Source organism: Pogonomyrmex barbatus, unplaced genomic scaffold (genome assembly GCF_055798465.1).
Source record: "Pogonomyrmex barbatus isolate J1 unplaced genomic scaffold, ASM5579846v1 scaffold13, whole genome shotgun sequence".
NCBI lineage: Eukaryota > Metazoa > Arthropoda > Insecta > Hymenoptera > Formicidae > Pogonomyrmex > Pogonomyrmex barbatus.
This window is the reverse complement of record NW_028297109.1, coordinates 2,117,400-2,137,412: the sequence shown is the minus strand read 5'-3', so window position 1 is coordinate 2,137,412 and position 20,013 is coordinate 2,117,400. Positions and strand designations below refer to the sequence as shown.

At 34.2% G+C, this 20,013-nt stretch overlaps 1 protein-coding gene and 1 long non-coding RNA gene across 4 annotated transcripts; one reads left to right on the top strand and one right to left on the bottom strand.

The window, feature by feature from the left end:
- Positions 1 to 2,776: 2,776 nt before the first annotated feature.
- LOC105423235 (uncharacterized) lies at positions 2,777 to 19,980 on the bottom strand. Of its 3 annotated transcripts, XM_089072259.1 has the most exons (5): positions 12,409 to 12,560; positions 10,947 to 12,212; positions 9,074 to 9,180; positions 8,578 to 8,781; positions 2,777 to 5,623 (listed from the first exon to the last, which is right to left on the bottom strand). In XM_089072259.1, the coding sequence occupies exons 2-5, from the start codon at positions 11,042 to 11,044 to the stop codon at positions 5,118 to 5,120; spliced, it is 915 nt and encodes a 304-aa protein (XP_088928385.1). In that variant the 5' UTR covers positions 11,045 to 12,212; positions 12,409 to 12,560; the 3' UTR covers positions 2,777 to 5,117. The 3 variants fall into 3 exon arrangements, with proteins under 3 accessions (XP_088928385.1, XP_011631217.1, XP_011631215.1); XM_011632915.3 differs by lacking the exons at positions 10,947 to 12,212; positions 12,409 to 12,560 and adding an exon at positions 19,227 to 19,980; XM_011632913.3 differs by having other exon boundaries at positions 10,947 to 12,560.
- Positions 12,558 to 14,283, top strand: LOC148937551 (uncharacterized). The gene is made up of 2 exons (XR_016138253.1): positions 12,558 to 13,195; positions 13,297 to 14,283. It is a non-coding gene; the product is annotated as an uncharacterized LOC148937551 (long non-coding RNA).
- Positions 19,981 to 20,013: the final 33 nt, after the last annotated feature.

The following is a 20,013-nucleotide window of genomic DNA, read 5'->3' as shown; positions in this document are numbered from 1 at the left end:
AATCGATACCAATTAGGATGCTTCTTCCTGTCACGCGACTTAGCACCCTGGCATAATGTCGGCACGTGCCATGAGCGTGGGCCCTTTAAAAATGATAAAAAGGGAACATCGTTTCCGGTTTCAACGACAACGACATCGGAACAATGATTCGTTCGAGTCTGGTTTGATGATCTTGAAGGTCATCGAAGATCACACTGGATTCTTTTGCTAAGATTCTATCAAAATAGTTGCCACCATTAATTTGTGAACCGTGAGAACAGGTACGGTGATAGATGTCAAAGTGAGATATTGTTGAACATAACTAAAATAGTACGTATTTAAAATTCAAGTGGAGTAATATCTTTTTAAAGAAAGTAAATGAAAAATAATTAACCAATTATATATTATTGATTAAAATATATAAAAGCCTGATAAACAGAATTTTACGGAGCACACAATTCATAGTTTTATGTATCGATGGACCGACTAAAAGAGGTTCGCGACAGTCGTAGGGGTAGAGGGTTAAAAGAGTCCGCGCAAACATCTCGTACATTATACGAAATTTCCACCCCACGGAAACCAGCCAATAAAACACTCCCGGAACACGTCGTCCACTCGTCCTCCCTCTCTTCGTTCGTCTATAACTGCATTGTCGAAGCTTTTTTTTCGTTTTTTTTTTTCCTCGGCAACGTTCATCCTCGTTCTCTGTCTTTATTCGTTCTCCACCACCACCACCCCTTCATCCTCCACCTCTTGTCGTTCTGTAGTTTTCTTTTTTTTCCTGGGTTCTCGAAGAGCGCACACCCCCTCGATTACATTCGGAAATATTAGGGGACGTCCCGTCGTTCGACAAACTATCAATTTATTTTCGGCTATTGATTGGCATGTCTCGATGAGATACACTGACCCTGCGAGATTTTTATCTTCTCGCATGCATCTTCGTGATGCTTGCATTTCGCGATGCATCCTTGATCTCCAACAGTTTAACCGAATCATTATACGTGGTAAGTTGTTACACAAATAACATGTGTAACGATGTATTATTTACATGTAATTACTTTTCTAATTCTCATCGGACAAAAAAATATATGTTAAAAATTTTATGAAAGTTGAAAATTGTGAAACGAATAGAAAATATTTATTCGAGATCAAGTTTGGCTAAAAAATGTATTGTTAAGTGAAATCTCGATTTCGTGCGAGCACGATACGCAGTAAAACGTGCTTCTTGCCGACCGCAGTAGGTACATAGAGTAAAAGTCGGTGGACTATGTCCAAATCTATAGATTACGGCTGGTCATATAAATCATGGGACTCGGGCTCGGTAGCGGGTTGAATGTTATCTCCTGCTTCCGGTTCGGCGCACCGCCGACATTTCGCGCACACCGCCGCTCGTGCTCCGAATATTCTACGTATGGTGACAGTTTCGTTTTGTACACAGCAGCAGGAGAAATCGCCACAAAGCATATGCTGCCCGCTGTCCACTCCATTTACCTCGCTACATCATCCGCTATGATGCAGGACGGGGAGATAAGGGACGCGGAGGGATCAAGGGAACCCTTTGTATCGTATCCCGCTCCGATAGGAAAAGTGGGGCAGCGATAGATATTCCTAAGTGCATCCTAATTTACGTTTCATACACGATTTATGTACTTGCAATATGATACAAGGTAACCCGTGACCTTAATGTTAATAATAAGTTCTTTGATAACTTTGGGATTAAATTTAGACATTTACTTTATACATCGAAAATGCTGAGAGTTGAAATATCAAGACTCCTCGTGTTATAAACAGTTGAAAAAGAGTATTATGATAATGATTATGAATTGTTTAAGAAAAGATTGATTCCAAATGAAATGATTGATTAAATTTATAGATAATTGTTAATTGTTTTTTAACTCTTGATGTTATAGACTTACATCATGAAATATGAAACATATATACACTTGTAAATATATAATTAAATATAATGTAAATTGCATAAGATAAAAATTTCCGATGATAAATCATATTTGATTATTCACGCAGATATAAGCAATCATGATCCCTGTTTTGGCACATTATCGTTTTTTGCGATTGATAAATAAAATTTCCCAGAGTTGATACATCAATCGTCTTTTATTACGGAACTTGATAAGACATCGTGGTGGTAAACTGATTATTTTAATCACAAAAAAATCCCAAGATAAAAAGTACCGATTTAAATCCACTATCAGTTTTTGTCGATCGAGCGAATTATGCAACTCGTATGTATGTGGCGTCATAACGCGAATAATGAAAAGTTTTTCTGAGGGTTGCAGAAGTCAAACGTGATCCCCATCGAGACTCGATGGGGCGCCCTCAGGAAATCTAAACCGGTAACAAGATGGCTGCTCGGAAACGGAAACCGGAAGCTTGTCACTCAAGCTACGTGGACTTCCGACGTGTCTCGAAAAAAGGGAAACGGTTCTGAAACGTTCGAAGAGGAGAGAGAAAGAGAAAAATAGAATTATTTCGAATGTATTGTTTCGTTATGTTCTTTAAAAATAACGAAAAAATTATGATATCAGTGAAATTTTTAAACCTTTGACTACATTTTCTTTCATACTAATTTTATCTACAAAATAATGCAAACAAAGTTATTCTTGATTTAGTATATTTAGTATATAAGTAATTTAGTATATAAATATAAATTTAGTATATAAAATTTTTTGATGATATGATTTTATATAATTTAAAGTATAATAAAAAATAAGAGAGAGAAGAGGGAAAAAGGGAAAAGAAATATGAATTAATTTTTTAAAATTGATAAGGAGAAACATTTAATTTCATAAGATCCAGATTTATTAAATATGCTTCTGATATATTACTATATATATGCTAATTTACTATATATTATACACAATGTACATATATACAACTTATGAATAATTGATTAAAGATGAAACATTGGGACATTCTTGCGATACAATTAATGTTAGGATATCGCAATTCTCTGATTATTATATTATAATAATCATGAAATATTAATATATCAATATTGTACAGATGCACTATTTTAAAATTTAAATATTTTAAATTTAAGATAACAATTTACAAAATCGGTACTAATATCAACACATTATTTTGTTTCCGTAGCAAATTTGTCTTGTTTTAATTAACTCTTCAAATATGTAACGAAATCGTCAACAGAGCATTTATTTTCACAAGAATAGTTGTGGAAATAAAAGCGGTTCTATTTAGTTGTATGTTATAAAAATCAGTTGTATATCATAAAAATGTTATACTCGTTAAATGTATTAAATGTATTTTCAAATTGATCTCTATTTTCTTTTTCAATGAATGGAAGTCTATCATGAGACGTGAAAAATATCGGCAAATATAAAATCACAAATTTATAGTTATGTTGTAAAACTCTACCTTGAGAATCTATCAAATACCATATATTGTTTGACAATCCTTTGAGAACATGAAGAAAAATGTGCCGAGTTTATATTAGTTATGATTTGTGAATAAATGTCTACATTAAACAGATTTTCCAACGATCTAATTACAGTGAATCACAATTGAGTCACAAATTTTAACCTCGATCCGTTGTGGCAGTAATCCATTTTTATGTTCCATCATTCGGAAAGAGTCATTAAATGCGCGTGAATGCTTAATTATGCAATATTAAGTTACACGACATTGTGCATTTTAGAATTAAATTGAAATTCCTTGCACTTACAAGATATTCTTTTGTGTAATACACGCTCTAAGAACTAATTTGAAATCTACATGAATCATTGTAATCTACATGAATCATGTGTAACAATCTGTACAAATATCTTAGTTCATAAGAACGCGACACCGAAGTCTAATGAAATTTTCCTATGAGTTTTCTTACATCTATAATTATTTACCTATTTACGTCAAACTAGTTCATCAAACATGAAAGCGATCTTTGGTTTCTGACAATAATCATACTGTTTTTAATTCCTTCATAAATATTAACACTTATTGTAAAAATTCCAAACCGCAATCTTGAATTTTAATTACTTTTAATTGAAGAAATTAACATTATGAGTGAATAATTCGCGTTTTTTAATTACTTATAAGTTTGTTAAACTATTTTACGTTACAACTGAATCCTGCCTGTAATGTGTCAAAAAAATGTTGTCAATTTTCAAATTATCAGTATCAATATTATTTCATATTTTAAGCAAATAATCATGTATACGTCGTACACGTAAACTATATATTTTATATAAATGACTAATATTTTTCAAGAATATCCTTCGTACATAGATATCAAATTATTTTATAATTTTCTTGTCGTGCGAGATATCCTCACTCTCAATTGCTGAAACATTATATAATTTCGTTTAATATCACGAAAGGATTGAAAAATATTAGATAATAATTGATATATTGATTGATAAACAATTAAAAAAAATTCATATCTGAAAGATGCCGATACTCAATTTTACTCAACTTTGACGAGATCTTTTTTAAGATACTGACCGTTTTTAATTCAATTGGACTCGTTGGACGCATATGTTAAATTCTTTCAATGTTTTGTAAAATGTTGTATTTTCTTCACTTTTACTTTGAAAAGTACAATTACCCCCTAAATACACCCGATGGATGTTAAACATATCGTCATTCCAATTCCAGAAATGATTTAAGTTTCCACCTCATCATATGTTCATGCAATCTTGTTCGTTGCAACAAGAGCTCGATTAGATATGCACTAGAAGTCGAATCACGCGAGAATCAATATTCCAAGTTTGTCTCATCAATCATTGCTTGTTCAGCAATCCAACCCTTATTTCTCTGCTGACTTAATTCTCTTAATTCTTCCACTTCGTATTATCCTTCTATTAAAATATTATCAACGATACTGATGATATCATTGGGGACACGGAACTCATAATCATCACCACTATCATTACGAATCTTCGAACGTTTTTACATACTTTGACATCACTTCCATAGAATTATCCACGCCTTCTATCTTGAATTTTTTATTTGTCTATTCCTTCTGTATCTTCTGTCACGACTTTTGTCACGGCAATATCTTTGTTAGGAATTTTCATCGATTCGCGCAATGATTACCGAGCAGCACGGACCATCACAGATTATTCCAAATTGTCTCTTCAGTCAACTCTCAGCCAGTTGTTCTACCACCAATATTTTTGCATGTACGGCGCCATAGGAACCTGACCGCTTCCAGGATACGCGGTAGGTTCTATCAGCTTGGATTGGCAAGGTTTTCCGTCTCTCACCAGCACCGGCACGGCGACTCTTCTGGGCGAGCAGCCGCTGCCACCGGTTTCGACGCGCTCGCTCGCCGCTCTCTTCGTCTTGTACCTGTGATTCTGAAACCAGATTTTCACCTGGGTCGGTGTGAGACGAATGAGGGATGCCAAATGCTCTCGTTCGGGCGCGCTCAGATAACGTTGTTGGCGGAAACGTCGCTCCAGCTCGTAGGTTTGCGCCTTGGAAAACAGCACACGTCGCTTACGTTTCTTATGCTCGGTCTCGTGAGGCTGCGTTTCGTTGCCGGTTTGCTGCTCGTCCTCGAAGTCCTGCGACTCCTCGTCCTTCGACTCGTGACTGTTCTCCTGCTGCGACGGGAACGACATGTCTGAGATGGCCGGACTCGTCGAGTCTGGTTGTTGAAGAACTGAAAAAGAAAAAGAAGAAAAAAATTAAATATTATTTAATAGCCAAATTATATTTTAAACGTAAAAATATTAACCGAGAAAGAGCGTGGCATGGTAGGCAGCATCCTGGTCTATTATGCTAGATGTCCCGGATTCGATTCCCGGCAGAATCAAGAATGTTTTTCATACGTGTCATCTCGTGTCTTCTCTTCGGCGGTCTGGCAAATTGTCAAAAATATGGCCAGGAACACACACTTCTGCATAATACATAAGAAAATGAAGCAATCATAATTTTCCATTTTTACACCTATAATGAAAATAAAAGACTCTGATTGGTTGATTCTCTTATGCATTATGTCTTATGCAAAAGTATGTGTCTTGGCTCTATCTCTTTGCCACGGAAACCTCTCTCAATCAAGCCGTTCGGATTCGGCATGAAATTGTAGATATCCCATATGCCTGTGTACAATCTATGCGCGCATCACAGTAAAGTATATACGTAAAACGAGAGAGGTAAGTCTAGGCCCGACAAATCTTATAAAATACAATAGTTAAGGTTTTACGTGGAACTATGGATCCAATACTTTCGGTTTTAATTAGTAGCAATTTTATTCGGGGGCTCGAGCCATGCTTCATGCAATCTCTTCTGCCGCGCATCAGGAGGAATACTCGTATATTTGTCAGTGGCGTGTCACCACTGCAGTCCGACTTGCATCCATCAAGTGAGAGGTCAACATTGTTTTGGACGTGGGGATTCGAGAATACTATATATGTATATTGTAATATATGTATATATGTGTATGACATTGGATTATTTAACATGTTATTCTAAACACATTATTGCGATAAATATCATCACATGCATCTGTGATCAAAAGGATAAGATGCCTGCCCGGTAAGCAGGAAATCGAGATTTGATTCCTGGCTGAGATGATATTTTTTAAAAATAATAATTATTTTTACGACTGGTTCATGGTCGGGCCCCGTTGTGACCTACATCCTCCCTTCTTATTGGAGTGTTTGTTTTTTTTTTTATCATTAATGATATCGGTCCTGTTGCTATTTTTCTACACATTATTATGTAGATGTTAATGTAATTAAGCTGTCATTATTAAGCTATTATTAAAATAAATAAGTTAAATGATGATGCAAGTACAACGTTTAGTAATCGACCGACTCAATTACTTGATTGAGGAACTGCAGCTGCATCTCGATTCGCTACGACGGCCAACGCCGTCGATTGCTCTTAGCGTTGATTACCGGCAGATGTTAGTCTGAATCGATTTTTTTTAATAGTTCTTCTAATCACACGTTAGACAATTAACTCTTGTAATATACCGAATTAAACTTCATATAGAATGAATTCAGCTTTTATTTTAAATAAGCTTCTATCATAATATATCTTGTATTCTAATATTTATATCTTTTCCTACGACCCTAAATAACGAGAAAATTTATTTTTCAATTAATTTTGAGAATAGAAAAACGGTCGACTACACTGGTTATTACAATATAATTCGCAGTTTAATGCGACGTAATAAAGGACTGAATTTAAACAATACATAAAATATGAATATGAATGATGATGAAGCAAATGTCACTATAATTATACTGAGAAATAAATAAATAAATAAATAAATATATATATATATATATATATATATATATATATATACACATACAATAACTTCATTTAGCAAAGTGTGAGTAAATGTTACGACCGAGATACCGGCTAATTTCGTGTACAACGTCGTGATACTGGCTTTCGCCATAGTACAATATGCTTTTGTGAGCGACCCCTGAAACCCGCTTGGGGAGGGTGTGAACCAATATAAAGCCTATTTGATACCCCTGCTGGACCCCATGGGATCAACCATATCATTTTCATGGGAGATTAGATCGTGCTTGCAGTCGCACTGTGATTTCAATTAGACACTCGCCGTCGACTAATGTCTCCGAAGAAAGCTACGCGATGGCGGCGAAGGAAGGGATGATCTCACTAATTTAAATTGCAAATTATTCGTCAGAAAGGAAATAAATCTTTCTTGAGTATATTATCTTTAAACAAATCTAAAATATATGAATAGTTGCATTATTTTGACTTAAACTCGTATATTGAGAAATTTAATAAGCATCAGATTATGACAATTTTACTTTATTTAATCTATTCTTCAATTTCGAAAATAGTATATTACTCTAGTATTTTGTCTACACATTTGCAAGTCATCTTCGAGAATTCCGTAATGCGTTATCCACTGAACAATGTAAACGTCCGATATAAAAGAGAGCCACTCAATCGTGCTTCTCCCCTCTTTACCTGCTACAAGACCGCAATTATTCGTGCGCGATGCGTTTCTTAACGGCGTTCGACACGTCGCCGGATTTTTCGCTCGTGCAAATCGTGACCGCTAAAAAAGATAAAGGAGATGAGAACGTGAGAGAGCGGGATAGGTCGCCGACGAATTTTTTGGGCGTGACGATACCGATTCATCGGAAGGCCGGGGACACGGGGCCCCTCTCTCGCATCTGTCCCCGATTCAACATCTGTCCTTCATCGCGGACCAATCGTTGTGCGGTGCCCACGAGGACCTTTTACAGAACCATTAGATCCTGCTTAACCCTCGCGGACCAATTGTAGGGTGCTAAATAAATAAGGGTTTCCATCTCGCGCCCCTTTTCCTCGTCCGCCCGCAAAGCGCGTGTGCGTCTAACGAAGAAAGAAAGAGAGCGAACTTGCACCTCAAACGATAGAAATTGCAACGTCGGATGGGTTTAATTTCTTAGGGTGCAAATGATAATGCAGCCAAAGAGTGATTTAGTTCACTTTCTTTGAGAAGTTAATTGTAATTTTTTTTTAAAACAATTAATGGCATTAAATGCGCTTTTTCAATAGCATAATGGGATTATTATAATAATTATCATACTGCCGCGTGCGTCCCCGATTTCTAAATCATTAAATAAAGAATAATTGTACCATTTACTTCCTCTAAGGGTTGAGGCAACGCCGTCGGTAGTGCTGGTCCAGTTGGCCATCCTAATAATCCAGGTGGAGGCGGTGGTAGCGTACCCCTGTTCAGATTGGCATGCATAGCTGGTTGCAGCATGGCGGTTGTCTGTTCTAAAATTTGCTGGTAAGCCGACGGCATATCGGTGGCCGTTGGTAAAACCGTCGTGGCACCTAGAACACAAAATTATCATAAATTTAAAGTAAATTATATTAAATTCACTTTTTTTTTAAATATTTATGAAATATTTAACAAAGAAATTTTGAAAGCTTTGCAATTTTCCTGATATTCAAATGAAATTAAGGCAGATAGTAATCGAATTGAATCACAAGAATAAGAATTGATTAAAATAACAAAACTATATTTTATAAATTTCGTTATTTCCAAAGTAATAAAGTGATTAATAATATTAGATCGATTTTTTTTTTAATAATATTTATTTAAACATGATAATTTTAATATTACCTTGCATGTCTGTTTCTTCCTGCGACGGTTTGGTATCGTTTAACTCCAAAATGTCGCTAATAGCAAAACCAGAAGGTCTAGTTGGCATTTTCATGCTTTCCAATATCCTGTAACAAAATGTTTAATAAAAAATTATATAAATATTATAATGATCTTACACAAATATAAAAGAAAATTTATTAATGCAATGTTAAAACTTGTCTATATAACATATAACTTTGTGGCATATTTATCGTCATTATCATCATTATCACCACTTATTATCGCCGCTTATTATCGCCATATTGCTATTTTTGTTAAACTTTCGGAATGATGACGTATACAATAATTATGAAATCGTTATACCTCCGTTACTAACAACTTATTATAACGTTCATTGGCAATCAATTATTATCTTAAATATCTCTTTTTTTTCCTTTTTAATAAAAGTACATATCGTACATTCGCCGATATTTTAGATAAAAACTAAAATTAGCTACAGTTTGCAAAGAGATTTTGCGAGTTGAGAAGTCGAACACAAAGGTCACTTCTTGACGTTAAGATTTAATTTTCCTGATCACGACTGGTCTTGAAAGGTGTGTGACGACGGCTCAAAAAGCCACCGGTTCCTTTAAAGCCCGATTAAAGAAATTTCTTTAAGGTTACAATACCTGTGCGTGTTTGACACTCGCAACCTGTCTGCGAACCTGTGTATAAAGGCGAATTTTTGGGTCCGTTTACTAAGCCTCACAAACTATTATCTCGGTCACGTCCGGCTATCCCAAATATACCCGGCATCAAAGTTTCCGGATAAATTTTTTCCGAATGTATTTCTTATAGACAGGCATGTAAAAACTGTCGTGAATACAAAAAATTTACGATGCTTTGGAATAATTATTATTTAAGTTAATTTTTTATTACATTATATCTCGTTTTTCATTACAAACGTAATGAATATTGATTATTGATGTGATTTTTATTTAACAGAATTTTGTGCAGTTATTCGTATAAATTCAAGTTATTTATTTTATCAGATGTACATGTAATACTGAGGTAGTTATATAAAAATCGGGTTAAAAAAATCAAAAGAGAAACTCGACATTAATCGAACTTCATACAAAAATACAAAAAAACCGATAATTATTCGGAAGTACCAGCATTGAAATCGCCCGCGATTTCAATCTCTTGTAATTATGAAACTGTTACATCACTTTGATTGTGAACTTAATTTTTATTATTCTTTTACAGTAAAATCTATTTATACGCCCAAAAATATATAATTCTGAGTTTCTTTATATCACATAAATGTATAAAAATATACAATATCATTATACATAAATATACAATATTTGTTAACATTTTAAGTTTGCCGATAGCTTAAAACATGTTTTGTCATGTAAACATAAAGTATTTAGTGGCGATTTTTTGTCGCGTGTAAGGTTCAATCGATAAGTGATGCGTGTTTCAGTAAGCATTAAGGATATCGATAACCGACCGAACTACTTGGCGATATCGCACGATTACGCGCGATATATCTTATTGTTAATGAAGTTATGTGTAATAATTCGAGGGCTATTAATCGATTGATCGTGTAAAATATTATAAATATTATAAATATTATAAATATCTAATATTATAATATATATAAAAAAATATTATAAAAAGTGAATGTTTTGGTTTACTTATCATACGTGACCGTTTATTACATATATAATTAAAATTAATAACTTTAGGCGCTTAAGAATATATTAGAGAAATTAAAATTATTATTTCTAATAATATAATATTTTTGATACGAAACATTAAATGTTAATCTTCTTAAGACGAATAATAACAGAGAGAAATCTGAAAAGAAAAGATTAAATATAAGAATTTTTTTATTTGTTTTATTTACCTCGAATTTAATGCAAGTTGACTGTACCAGACGTGATTCAGAAAACTAGCTGGATATGGTAGTAATGGCCAAGGCAAAATCTTACTTTTGTCAGCCATTTTGAGAAGATTTTAAAGATTTCGAATTATTATTATAAGTGTCAGTACATATTACACCCTTTAATAACGGCACATCTTCAGGTTTAAGTCTCTCTCTTAATTCATCACAGATCCGATTTTTGTCTGTAATTTTTATTTTCTTTCCTTTTTGATTAATTTAATAATATTAAAATGAAAATTAAAATATCTTCTCACATTAATTTAGGGATTTTTTTCTTTTCTGTCTTTTATTTATTTATTTTCTTATTTTGTCTTCTCTTGTTTTGCATGATACGGATGAAAATTGATGAAATTTTCGTCTTTTTTGCTTTGCACTAGGCACATGAATTTTTAATTTATTTGTTATTTTAATTTATTTTTTAGTAATATTAATGATGTATATTTCTTTATTTGTATCAATATTTTGTTTAAGTAACTTCTTTAAAAATATTTCTTTAAACTCTCTGCGATTGCCACTGCCCATGATATTCTTGATTTTCCTTTTGTCTACATTTTCTTCCAATTTGGTCACACAACACTGTTAAAATTTTTTATTTGATCGTAAACAACTTTGGCTTTTTATATCATATGAGTTTGGATATGCATAACAAAAGTTTTTGCACATGAATAATTAGTTTGATTAATCCAATCACCAATGCTTATATCGTTTTCTTGAGAAACTCGCAATTCGCAGTTCGTCACTATCACAAGTAACTAACGACGGGTTGCACGAAAGTTATGACTCTGTCCAAGTGGCTCGAAAAGCAGGCTCGGCCGATTCCTTTTCGGAGCCGCTGAAGGACTCTCCTTGTACTTTTTGAGTGTCCTCGACGAACACTTGACGGCTAGTGTTCCCTACCTCGAGCAGTTTCGCTTGTCAAGCACCCTCAAAGCGCAGGGCGGGTTCTACGTGGAGGCGGGGATTTCTCGTTCATCCCCCCAGCTAGCTTTTCGTCGCGTATCCCACCCTGCCATTGACACCTGGTGGTAACTTAGGGAAGGTTTCCCGCAGGAGTAGCTCGGAATAGAAAAACGTTGTTGCTTCCTTTTTCGTTGTTATCATTTTTTCAGAAATTTCACTTATTTAAAAAATAAACTTGTTGATGTTGATGATAGTTCTAATAAAAATTCAATCGTTTCATTTTCTTTAAGTTCCAAATTCTTTATTAAAATTCGATAATTTTTAAATCTGTAAAATAATTTGTTTTCGATAATTGTAAGTAAAATGAGAAATATTTGCAAATTTTTTTAAGAACTGTTTTGATTATAAAATATTTAAGATATTAAAAACTCAGAATTCTTTATTAAGATAAATTTTAGTTTGAAGTTTGTGCAATTTTTTTTCTTAAGTATAACTCAAGATATAGTTTTAGCGAGACACTTACTAACATGATTTATCATATCTTTGCTTACAATTATTGCGTTTACTTAAATTTTTATATATGTAAAAGCAAGTTTCACACTTTGTTAGCATTTGCAATCTAGCAAAATCTTGCCACTTTGAGCGATCTTACGAAGGGTATCCCTCGTTCGGGGAACTCTGTGTGACTGGTAATGTTACCGGGGCAAGTTGCCGAGGGGTGGTGCCGTCGGTCGACCAATAGGGTAGTCGCGTGTCGGGAAACCCTCGCCCGACTGCCCGGGGGTTGATTTCAATCCAGCTCGGCGAGCGGGCCAATCGCCGGGCTTCATCGATCAGGGGCTTTTTACACCGAGAGCATACTTTACGTCGAGTGTTAATGTGAAAGAGCATTAGCGGTGCTTTTACTGTGTCATTTCGATTTTTCACTCGCACCCCCTCCCTCTGCACCCTCGTCCTACTTGCTCCCTTTCTTCCTCGTTTCTCGTGGCACTCAGATCGCTTTCTATTGATACGCAAAACTGGGTTACAAGCGTGGTCGCGACGGCGAGTGTTACACAAATCTCGCGAACGAGATACGTATGATCAATCAGTTCGATTGTCCTCTTTTAGAAACTTGTTTGCTCGAGCGAGAAGCCGAAGGGTGTAAATTCGAGTATAATTGAAGGGGCAAAAAATTGAGAGTGGGCATATACCTAAAATTTCAGGAAATTCGAGGTATTTACGTTTATTAAATTAATAATGCCACGCATAATATTAAATAAAGTGTCTTAAATTTTCTACAACAGTATGAAAAGACGAATTTTCCCTAGGTGATTATCTTTCTTATAACTTGTAATTATTAATTATTATTAACATAATCACGCAGTATATTTGATTCTTTTATCTTTAACACATTTGTGATTCTTTTTAGACATTACTCATTGAAATAGGAATTTCCAACGAAAGACAAAATCAAATAGAAGATATCAATCTAAGGCTGTAATCGAAGAAATAATTGGATAAAGTAAGAAGTCAGATTGTCTCGACAGTTAAATAAACTCAACATAACTCAGGCGCAGAGTGTGACGGCTAATTTTATAGTGAGACATTTATTACGCCCGCATTCCGTGACGATCGATCCTCTTTTTTTCTTCGATAATCGTGACGTTCGCGCGCGCGAGAAAAAAAAAGAATATGTCGGTGCGCAACGACAAGGCTGACCTGATTTCTTTTTTATATCCACCCACTCATTTATTATTCGTGGACACGCATTTGTTACGACGTAACGATAGATAAAGTCCGTTCGTTTCGTGATTATCATTCGACGCAGCACGTATCGTCATCCTCAGAATTACGCATAAAAATAATTTCGCGGCTCTCCGATGCGATTTGATCGAATCAAATTTGCTTCGTGACCTTTTTTCGCGACGTTTCGATCGCAGATAAAATATTATCGGTAATACCGAACCATATTGCACGTCAGAATCGTACAGCGTTATTGATTACTGAAAATGCCAAGATATTGTTGCGTCATAAAATATTCTGTAGAATTTTTTTGCGCAATATAGTGCGTGTATTTTTTTTATAACGTTAAAATGATACATTAGACAAGATGGAAGCAAGACCACCATCTGCAAAAATTTTTCACAGTCGGGTTCGTATATTTTTTGACATCTCTAATTTATTCCAAATACTTCTCGTATCTTAAACTATCTCGTAGCTTAAATCTTAAGAAATATCTGAGTGCTCCGTTTTAAGGGAGAGAGAGATCACACTTTTGATCACGATCGGCCGATGCTCCGAAATTGATGATTCATTGAATTCGATGAATGCAGTCGCAGGTTGTATCTATCGCAAGAAAGAGAGAGAGGGGGGAGAGAGAGAGAGAGAGAGAGAGAGAGAGAGAGAGAGAGAGAGAGAGAGAGAGAGAGCTGCACACCTGAATGCAGACACTCACAATAAATGCACGCGTACCGACGGTAGCACGATGGAAAATGGAGTTTCGAAAAGCGCGATTCAGAAACGAGAAACAGGTAAAGGGACGATGGGGCAAGTTTCCGGTGTATTCAAACTGGTCCCCGTACAATCGCGCGGCTTCACCACACAGAAAGTCAAAAAGTACGGAAGAGGATAGATTCGACTTTCCTGGTTTTCTCATGGTCGCGTCTTGACTCCCCAAATTTATCTCTGGAAATAAATGCTAGCGGCTACCGGAAAAGGAAACACTTGTATTTTCTAGTGGTCAAGGTACTGACATTCAGTTATTTTATACCTGAGTTCTTGATGCGACAATTTTATATTACGAACGCATGATTATTTATGACAACAGTAATGGTAATGAATGATACAAATTTGCAAAGATTGAAGTAATAGTATGATGATGATTATTTTATGAATTTTATAAATTTTTTTTTATAAATGAAAGTTCTAAGTTCTTGAAATGAGTAATTTGAATCGAAGATGTAGCGATTCATAAGTGATTAATTTTTTAACAAGAAAACAAAGTTTCCACAACTGTAAATAATTTACTATGTAATCAATGTGTTATAACATTGTAATGTTATAAGAAAAATGTTGCGTTACAAGATTCCTAGTCATATTTATAAACGTTCGGCACAGCAGTTTAAGAACTGAAACAATATATGCATTGATTCATTGTACACGTTGCATCGTCTAACTCGGTTAGAATCGTGTTCAACACGAGAAAGAGACCCGCGAGACGTCCCTCGTTTTTCTTGAATTCCTCTTCTCCCCTCAACCCGCTCCTTGTCCCGGAAGTTCCGAGCATTGGCGGGAAAAAATGGAGAAGTCTCGAGCTCTCCGGGCAATCGAGCAACATTTGTCGGGCTCCCACGACTGTTTGGCGATAGCTGTGCCAACTTGTTTCGAGCACGCAACCCAATTTGTCTGCGTCTCATTGTTTTACTGCTCTCTCTCCCGTTCCCCATCATCTACAATAGTTGCTTCACCGATGCAATCGTGCCTGAGAATTATTGCAACCCTCCAATATGATCGAGTGGAGCTCGATCGTCCCGAGTTTTCTAGTTTAATAATGTTTTTTGAATGCAAACGCGAGCATAAAGAATGGAGATTTAATTCGACATTTAAACACGGAAATATCAATATTTTGTTACTTACTTTTTTGTTTGCAATATAATTTTGTTTAATGCAAAAGAGAATATAAATTATATTTTAGCCAAAAAGGAGGATCGAGGTGATATTTGTAATCGTTGTAAAAATTATTCACGACAAAATCAATTTTAGACGTGATAAGCACTGTAATATTATTGACAATGAGATTTAAATCCAAGAAATAAATCTTTTCCTTTACATTCTAAGCAAACTTTTAACATCCATTTTACTGAAGAAAATCTTGGTATAATCGAAATTTTTGTTGAACAAATTGATTGATATTGATTTTATGATACTTCAATTTCTGGTCTCTTACTTTTATACTATCATCACTAATATTGTATTAATAAATTTATATTTTAGTACTTGTGAAAAATGAATCCTTGATAGAATACAACACAGTATTGGTTATTGTTGTAATACATAGAATTTTATTGCCACCAACGGCGCTTCTAATCGACCAGATGGTCAAGCGAAGATCTTCTTTTCTATTCGTTCTTTCGCATTTCCTCTCTTCTTTTATACCTGTTCGAAGTGGTCAACTGCTATTTTCACTAGCTTATATTCTTTTAAAAATCACAAAAATGGTATTCCGAAACGGAAATGTCATGAAAGTCTGAAAAGTAAATATGGAACGATAATGGAAAATGATCGGATTAGATGGCTATGAAAGAAATAACGAATTAACTCGACACTCCGCCTACCTCTTTAATCTTTTTATGTTAAATATTATAACGGTCAACATTATAAACCTACAATACATTATAAACATTTGAATTAATAAACAATAAATTCCAATTAAGTTCATTTTATAAAATTTTTTAGGGTCACGTCATAGATTTGTGGTCTGAGGGATGCGTAAAATTTATAATAAAATTTATTAATAGATTTATAGATACTTTGAAGAAATCTCTGGAATATAATTTTTATTCTAATTTTATAATTTTATAATTAAATAAAATTTTGATATTTTCTTACTAAAGTGTCTGACTGAAAATGATTGATGAATGACAAATATCTTTTTAATTATTAAAAAGTATGATTCTTTTTGCCAAATTCTCTTGATTTTGCAAAGAAAACTTTGGTAAAGTCAAAGTTGAGTTTTGCGATAACGCTTGTAGGCCAAGTGGCCACTTCAAATTTCAGATCTGTTCATTTCTGGAATTTGTATCCAGAAACGTGTCAGGCTATTCATCTTTACTAAATATCTCACCATTTACATCACAATATACCTACTGAATAGCGATAAAAAAAAAACACCTGAAAATCAAGTCGATTCTTATATTTAATGCCGATACGTGACCAAGAAAAATTTCTTCTAAATCTCCAAGTGACCTTACAATCCCAGAATAATGTTCCCGAGGTATAATGTCACATTCACAAATACAGATGATTTCTCGAAATATGTGTGGTCAAACCTTAAACTTAGCATTAGTATTCGAGCACCGTTTAACCTCGGCCTATCGAAACGATCACTGCTTCTTTTTCTTTTTGTCTGTAGGACCAAGTAGGGTGCCAAGTACTTAAGTGACTGTTGGAGAGGATCGTAAATTTTTATGTATAACCTTGCATATTAAAAGAAAACTGAATGAAAAAATGTTTTTCCTTCTTCCGAGTCTTTCAAACGCTTCTTAAAATAAGTGTAAAACGACCAATGGTATTTTAACTTATTGTTAGAAGATTACGGCGATACATATACACACTATATTATAATAACCATGAAACAATAACTTCTCAAAAATCCTTGAAAGCTACTAATTTGTGAAATAGATTTATGATTGTACTTGAATATAAGGAAAATCATATAAAAATTATTATCTTTAAAAATAATTATTAAAAATTTAATTATTTTTTAACATTTAGATATTTTATACTTCTTGATATTTAACGAGCAACGGATAGTAGCAAATACATTTTACTTTAATTATTAATGATTTTTATATATATTAAATTATGCAATTTTTCACGTGACATATTAAGAATGTTAAGTATAAAAAAAACATTTTAAATATTTTAATTGAGATCTAAGCTCCTTTTATGCAGTCAATAAAACACTGTAGTTTTTCATATTATTGCTTAAAATATCTCTATCGTTGAAAGTGACTGGGAAAGGAATACCGTAGATTTTCGGAGAATCTTATATTCATTCATAAAGTCAACAAAGAGAGTGACGGGCATTCCTTGTGGAAGCATGAATGAACGTAGTACGCACTTTGGTTCGGGTCGGACGGGTGAGTCCCAAAAGGATACTTCTTTAAAAACGTAGAATTAATACTTGCTCAAGAGCTCCATTAAGAAAAAGGTCCCTTTTTCATAAAATGGGCTTCTCGTTCGAACTATCCTCGCGACTAGACTTGGTACGACTCGTTAAAGGCTACTAATCATTGATGTCGTTTAAGAATTGTTTAATATATATATCATCTAAAATGATATTCTAAGTAGCACAATGAATTCTCATTGCTCTCTTCATACATGGAAAAGCTTCCATGCAAGAAGTGCTTTGTGAAGCAGATTGCAATGAAGATAATATGTATATATATATATATATATATATATATATATATATATATATGTATATATATATAGAAAATTGAAGAACAAATCCGCATCTCAAGAATTTCGACATGTAGATGTTAAAGATGTTAAAGATCCAGAAGCTAAATTGATTTTAATTTTAATTTAGGAAGTCCTGAAAATTCTAAAAAAAAATAAGAAATTCGTTGTTTACCCGTTAACTTATATCACTTTGGCATATCTTACACAGTAAAAAATAATGTTCTCCATTTCTTGTCAAACAGGACTCTCACAAACTAAGACGTAAAACTGAAAAACTGAAATGTTTGCAGAGATATGCCGTGTACAGAAATAAGAATTAGATAGCAGTATGTTAAATTAAATAGTTGACCATTCGGTGATGGTTCTGATTCGACGACTTCGCGATCTCGCAGGTGCAACGAATGAGTAGGGGGAAGTAGCAGGAATCGTATATCGTGGAATATGATTAATCCGAAATTTATGATGGAAACCAACAGGTGTCGGTACACCGCACGGACCTTTCGCTTCTCGTGTGTGTCCCGGTGTGTAACAAGGCGTACCACTCTACGCCGAAGGATCCGCCACCAAACCGATATGCGTGACTACTCTTAAACGTTCGCTTCCGGTTTCCGGTATTATCGGCTTAATCAGATGTTAATTGTTCGCGCGAACGCTTGGGGATCGGATAATCCTTTTAGCATTTCGAGATTAACAACGCTTTTTATATAAGGAAATGTATTAAGTGTGTGTTGCCGCGTGCCAGTTTATCATCATAGATTCTCCTTCTTAATAATTTTACAATAAAGTACAAGTTATTTATGAATTATGGACAAATAACATTAAATTTAAAGCTGTTATAAGTTGTTTTATTTTACGCTTCAAATCCATTGTAAATAACGGCACGTAATTAGCAATGAAAATAATATTCCATTTCTATGTCAAACATATGTTTAGTCTATATAGAGTGATTGTTCGCTTTTATTTTATTTGACTTTCAGTTTGAAATAATATTAGGTAACGATTTAGAAATTAACCTCAAAATAATAAGTAATTATAAAAGATATAGTTTAAAGTTTCGAGTTTCATTGAATATAACGGCAAAAGATACAAATCAGCTAAACATATCGTAATTATTATTTTTGACATAAAAAATTATATTTGTAAGCTATCGCTTTTTAACTGTTAACTCTTTACCTGTAATCTTCTTCGTTGCTGACGTAATCGGGTGGTATTAGATGCCAAGAAGCGTCATAACAATCGTCATATCCTGCTGCCATTTTCTCGTGTTTTTCTCACTGTTTCGATTAACGAATGTCGTTTCTGGCACGAAAAGTTGAAAGATATCCCACGGCTTTTTCGGTAAAACTCAAAGACGTACCAATGTTGATGGTTGATTCAGGAAGATTCGAGGAAGAAAAGAAATTCCTTCACGACTTCGTATCGCTTTAATGCATAAATGTTTTTTTGGGCTCGATAGATCCTCGTTTCACAGTTGCATTTCTTGAAAATTCTGCACGTATTTCATCTTGAAGTGTCATCGCATATCCTTCTGTAAAAATTTTGTCGCGACACGAGTCTTGTTTCCCGACGGATTTAAATTAGAAGTAAGATAGAAAATTTTACAGCGTCCTCTGCATAGTATGGCGTTACGAGCTTACATATTTCTCTAAATTTCTCGAAAAATTAATTTTACCGACACAACAAACAAATATTGATACGTTCACCACTTGTGGAAGTTGGAAAAACTGTTTTTGAAAATAAAGCTTTAAGGCTTTCACTTTATCTCTAACATCGCCGAGTTAGATATTTGACGAATACTTGTTGGAAAACTTGAATGTGGAATTTAATAAAAAAATATTGTAGAAAACAGAAACCGAGATTATATTCTTACAGTTCAACTCGTGATAGCCGTTCTACAGAGAACTATGTGAAGATATATCGATCACCTATATATTGCATCAAAAATATGGCTACCTGATAG

What these genes read in the sequence shown, in the direction of transcription:
- LOC105423235 (XM_011632913.3), bottom strand. Translation starts at nt 11,044, where the DNA reads ATGGCTGACAAAAGTAAGATTTTGCCTTGGCCATTACTACCATATCCA. An exon ending in CAACTTGCATTAAATTCGAG is followed by an intron (nt 9,181 to 10,946) that starts GTAAATAAAACA and finishes ATTTTGTTACAG; the next exon opens with GATATTGGAAAGCATGAAAA. An exon ending in ACCCTTAGAGGAAGTAAATG is followed by an intron (nt 5,624 to 8,577) that starts GTACAATTATTC and finishes TTTCTTTTTCAG; the next exon opens with TTCTTCAACAACCAGACTCG.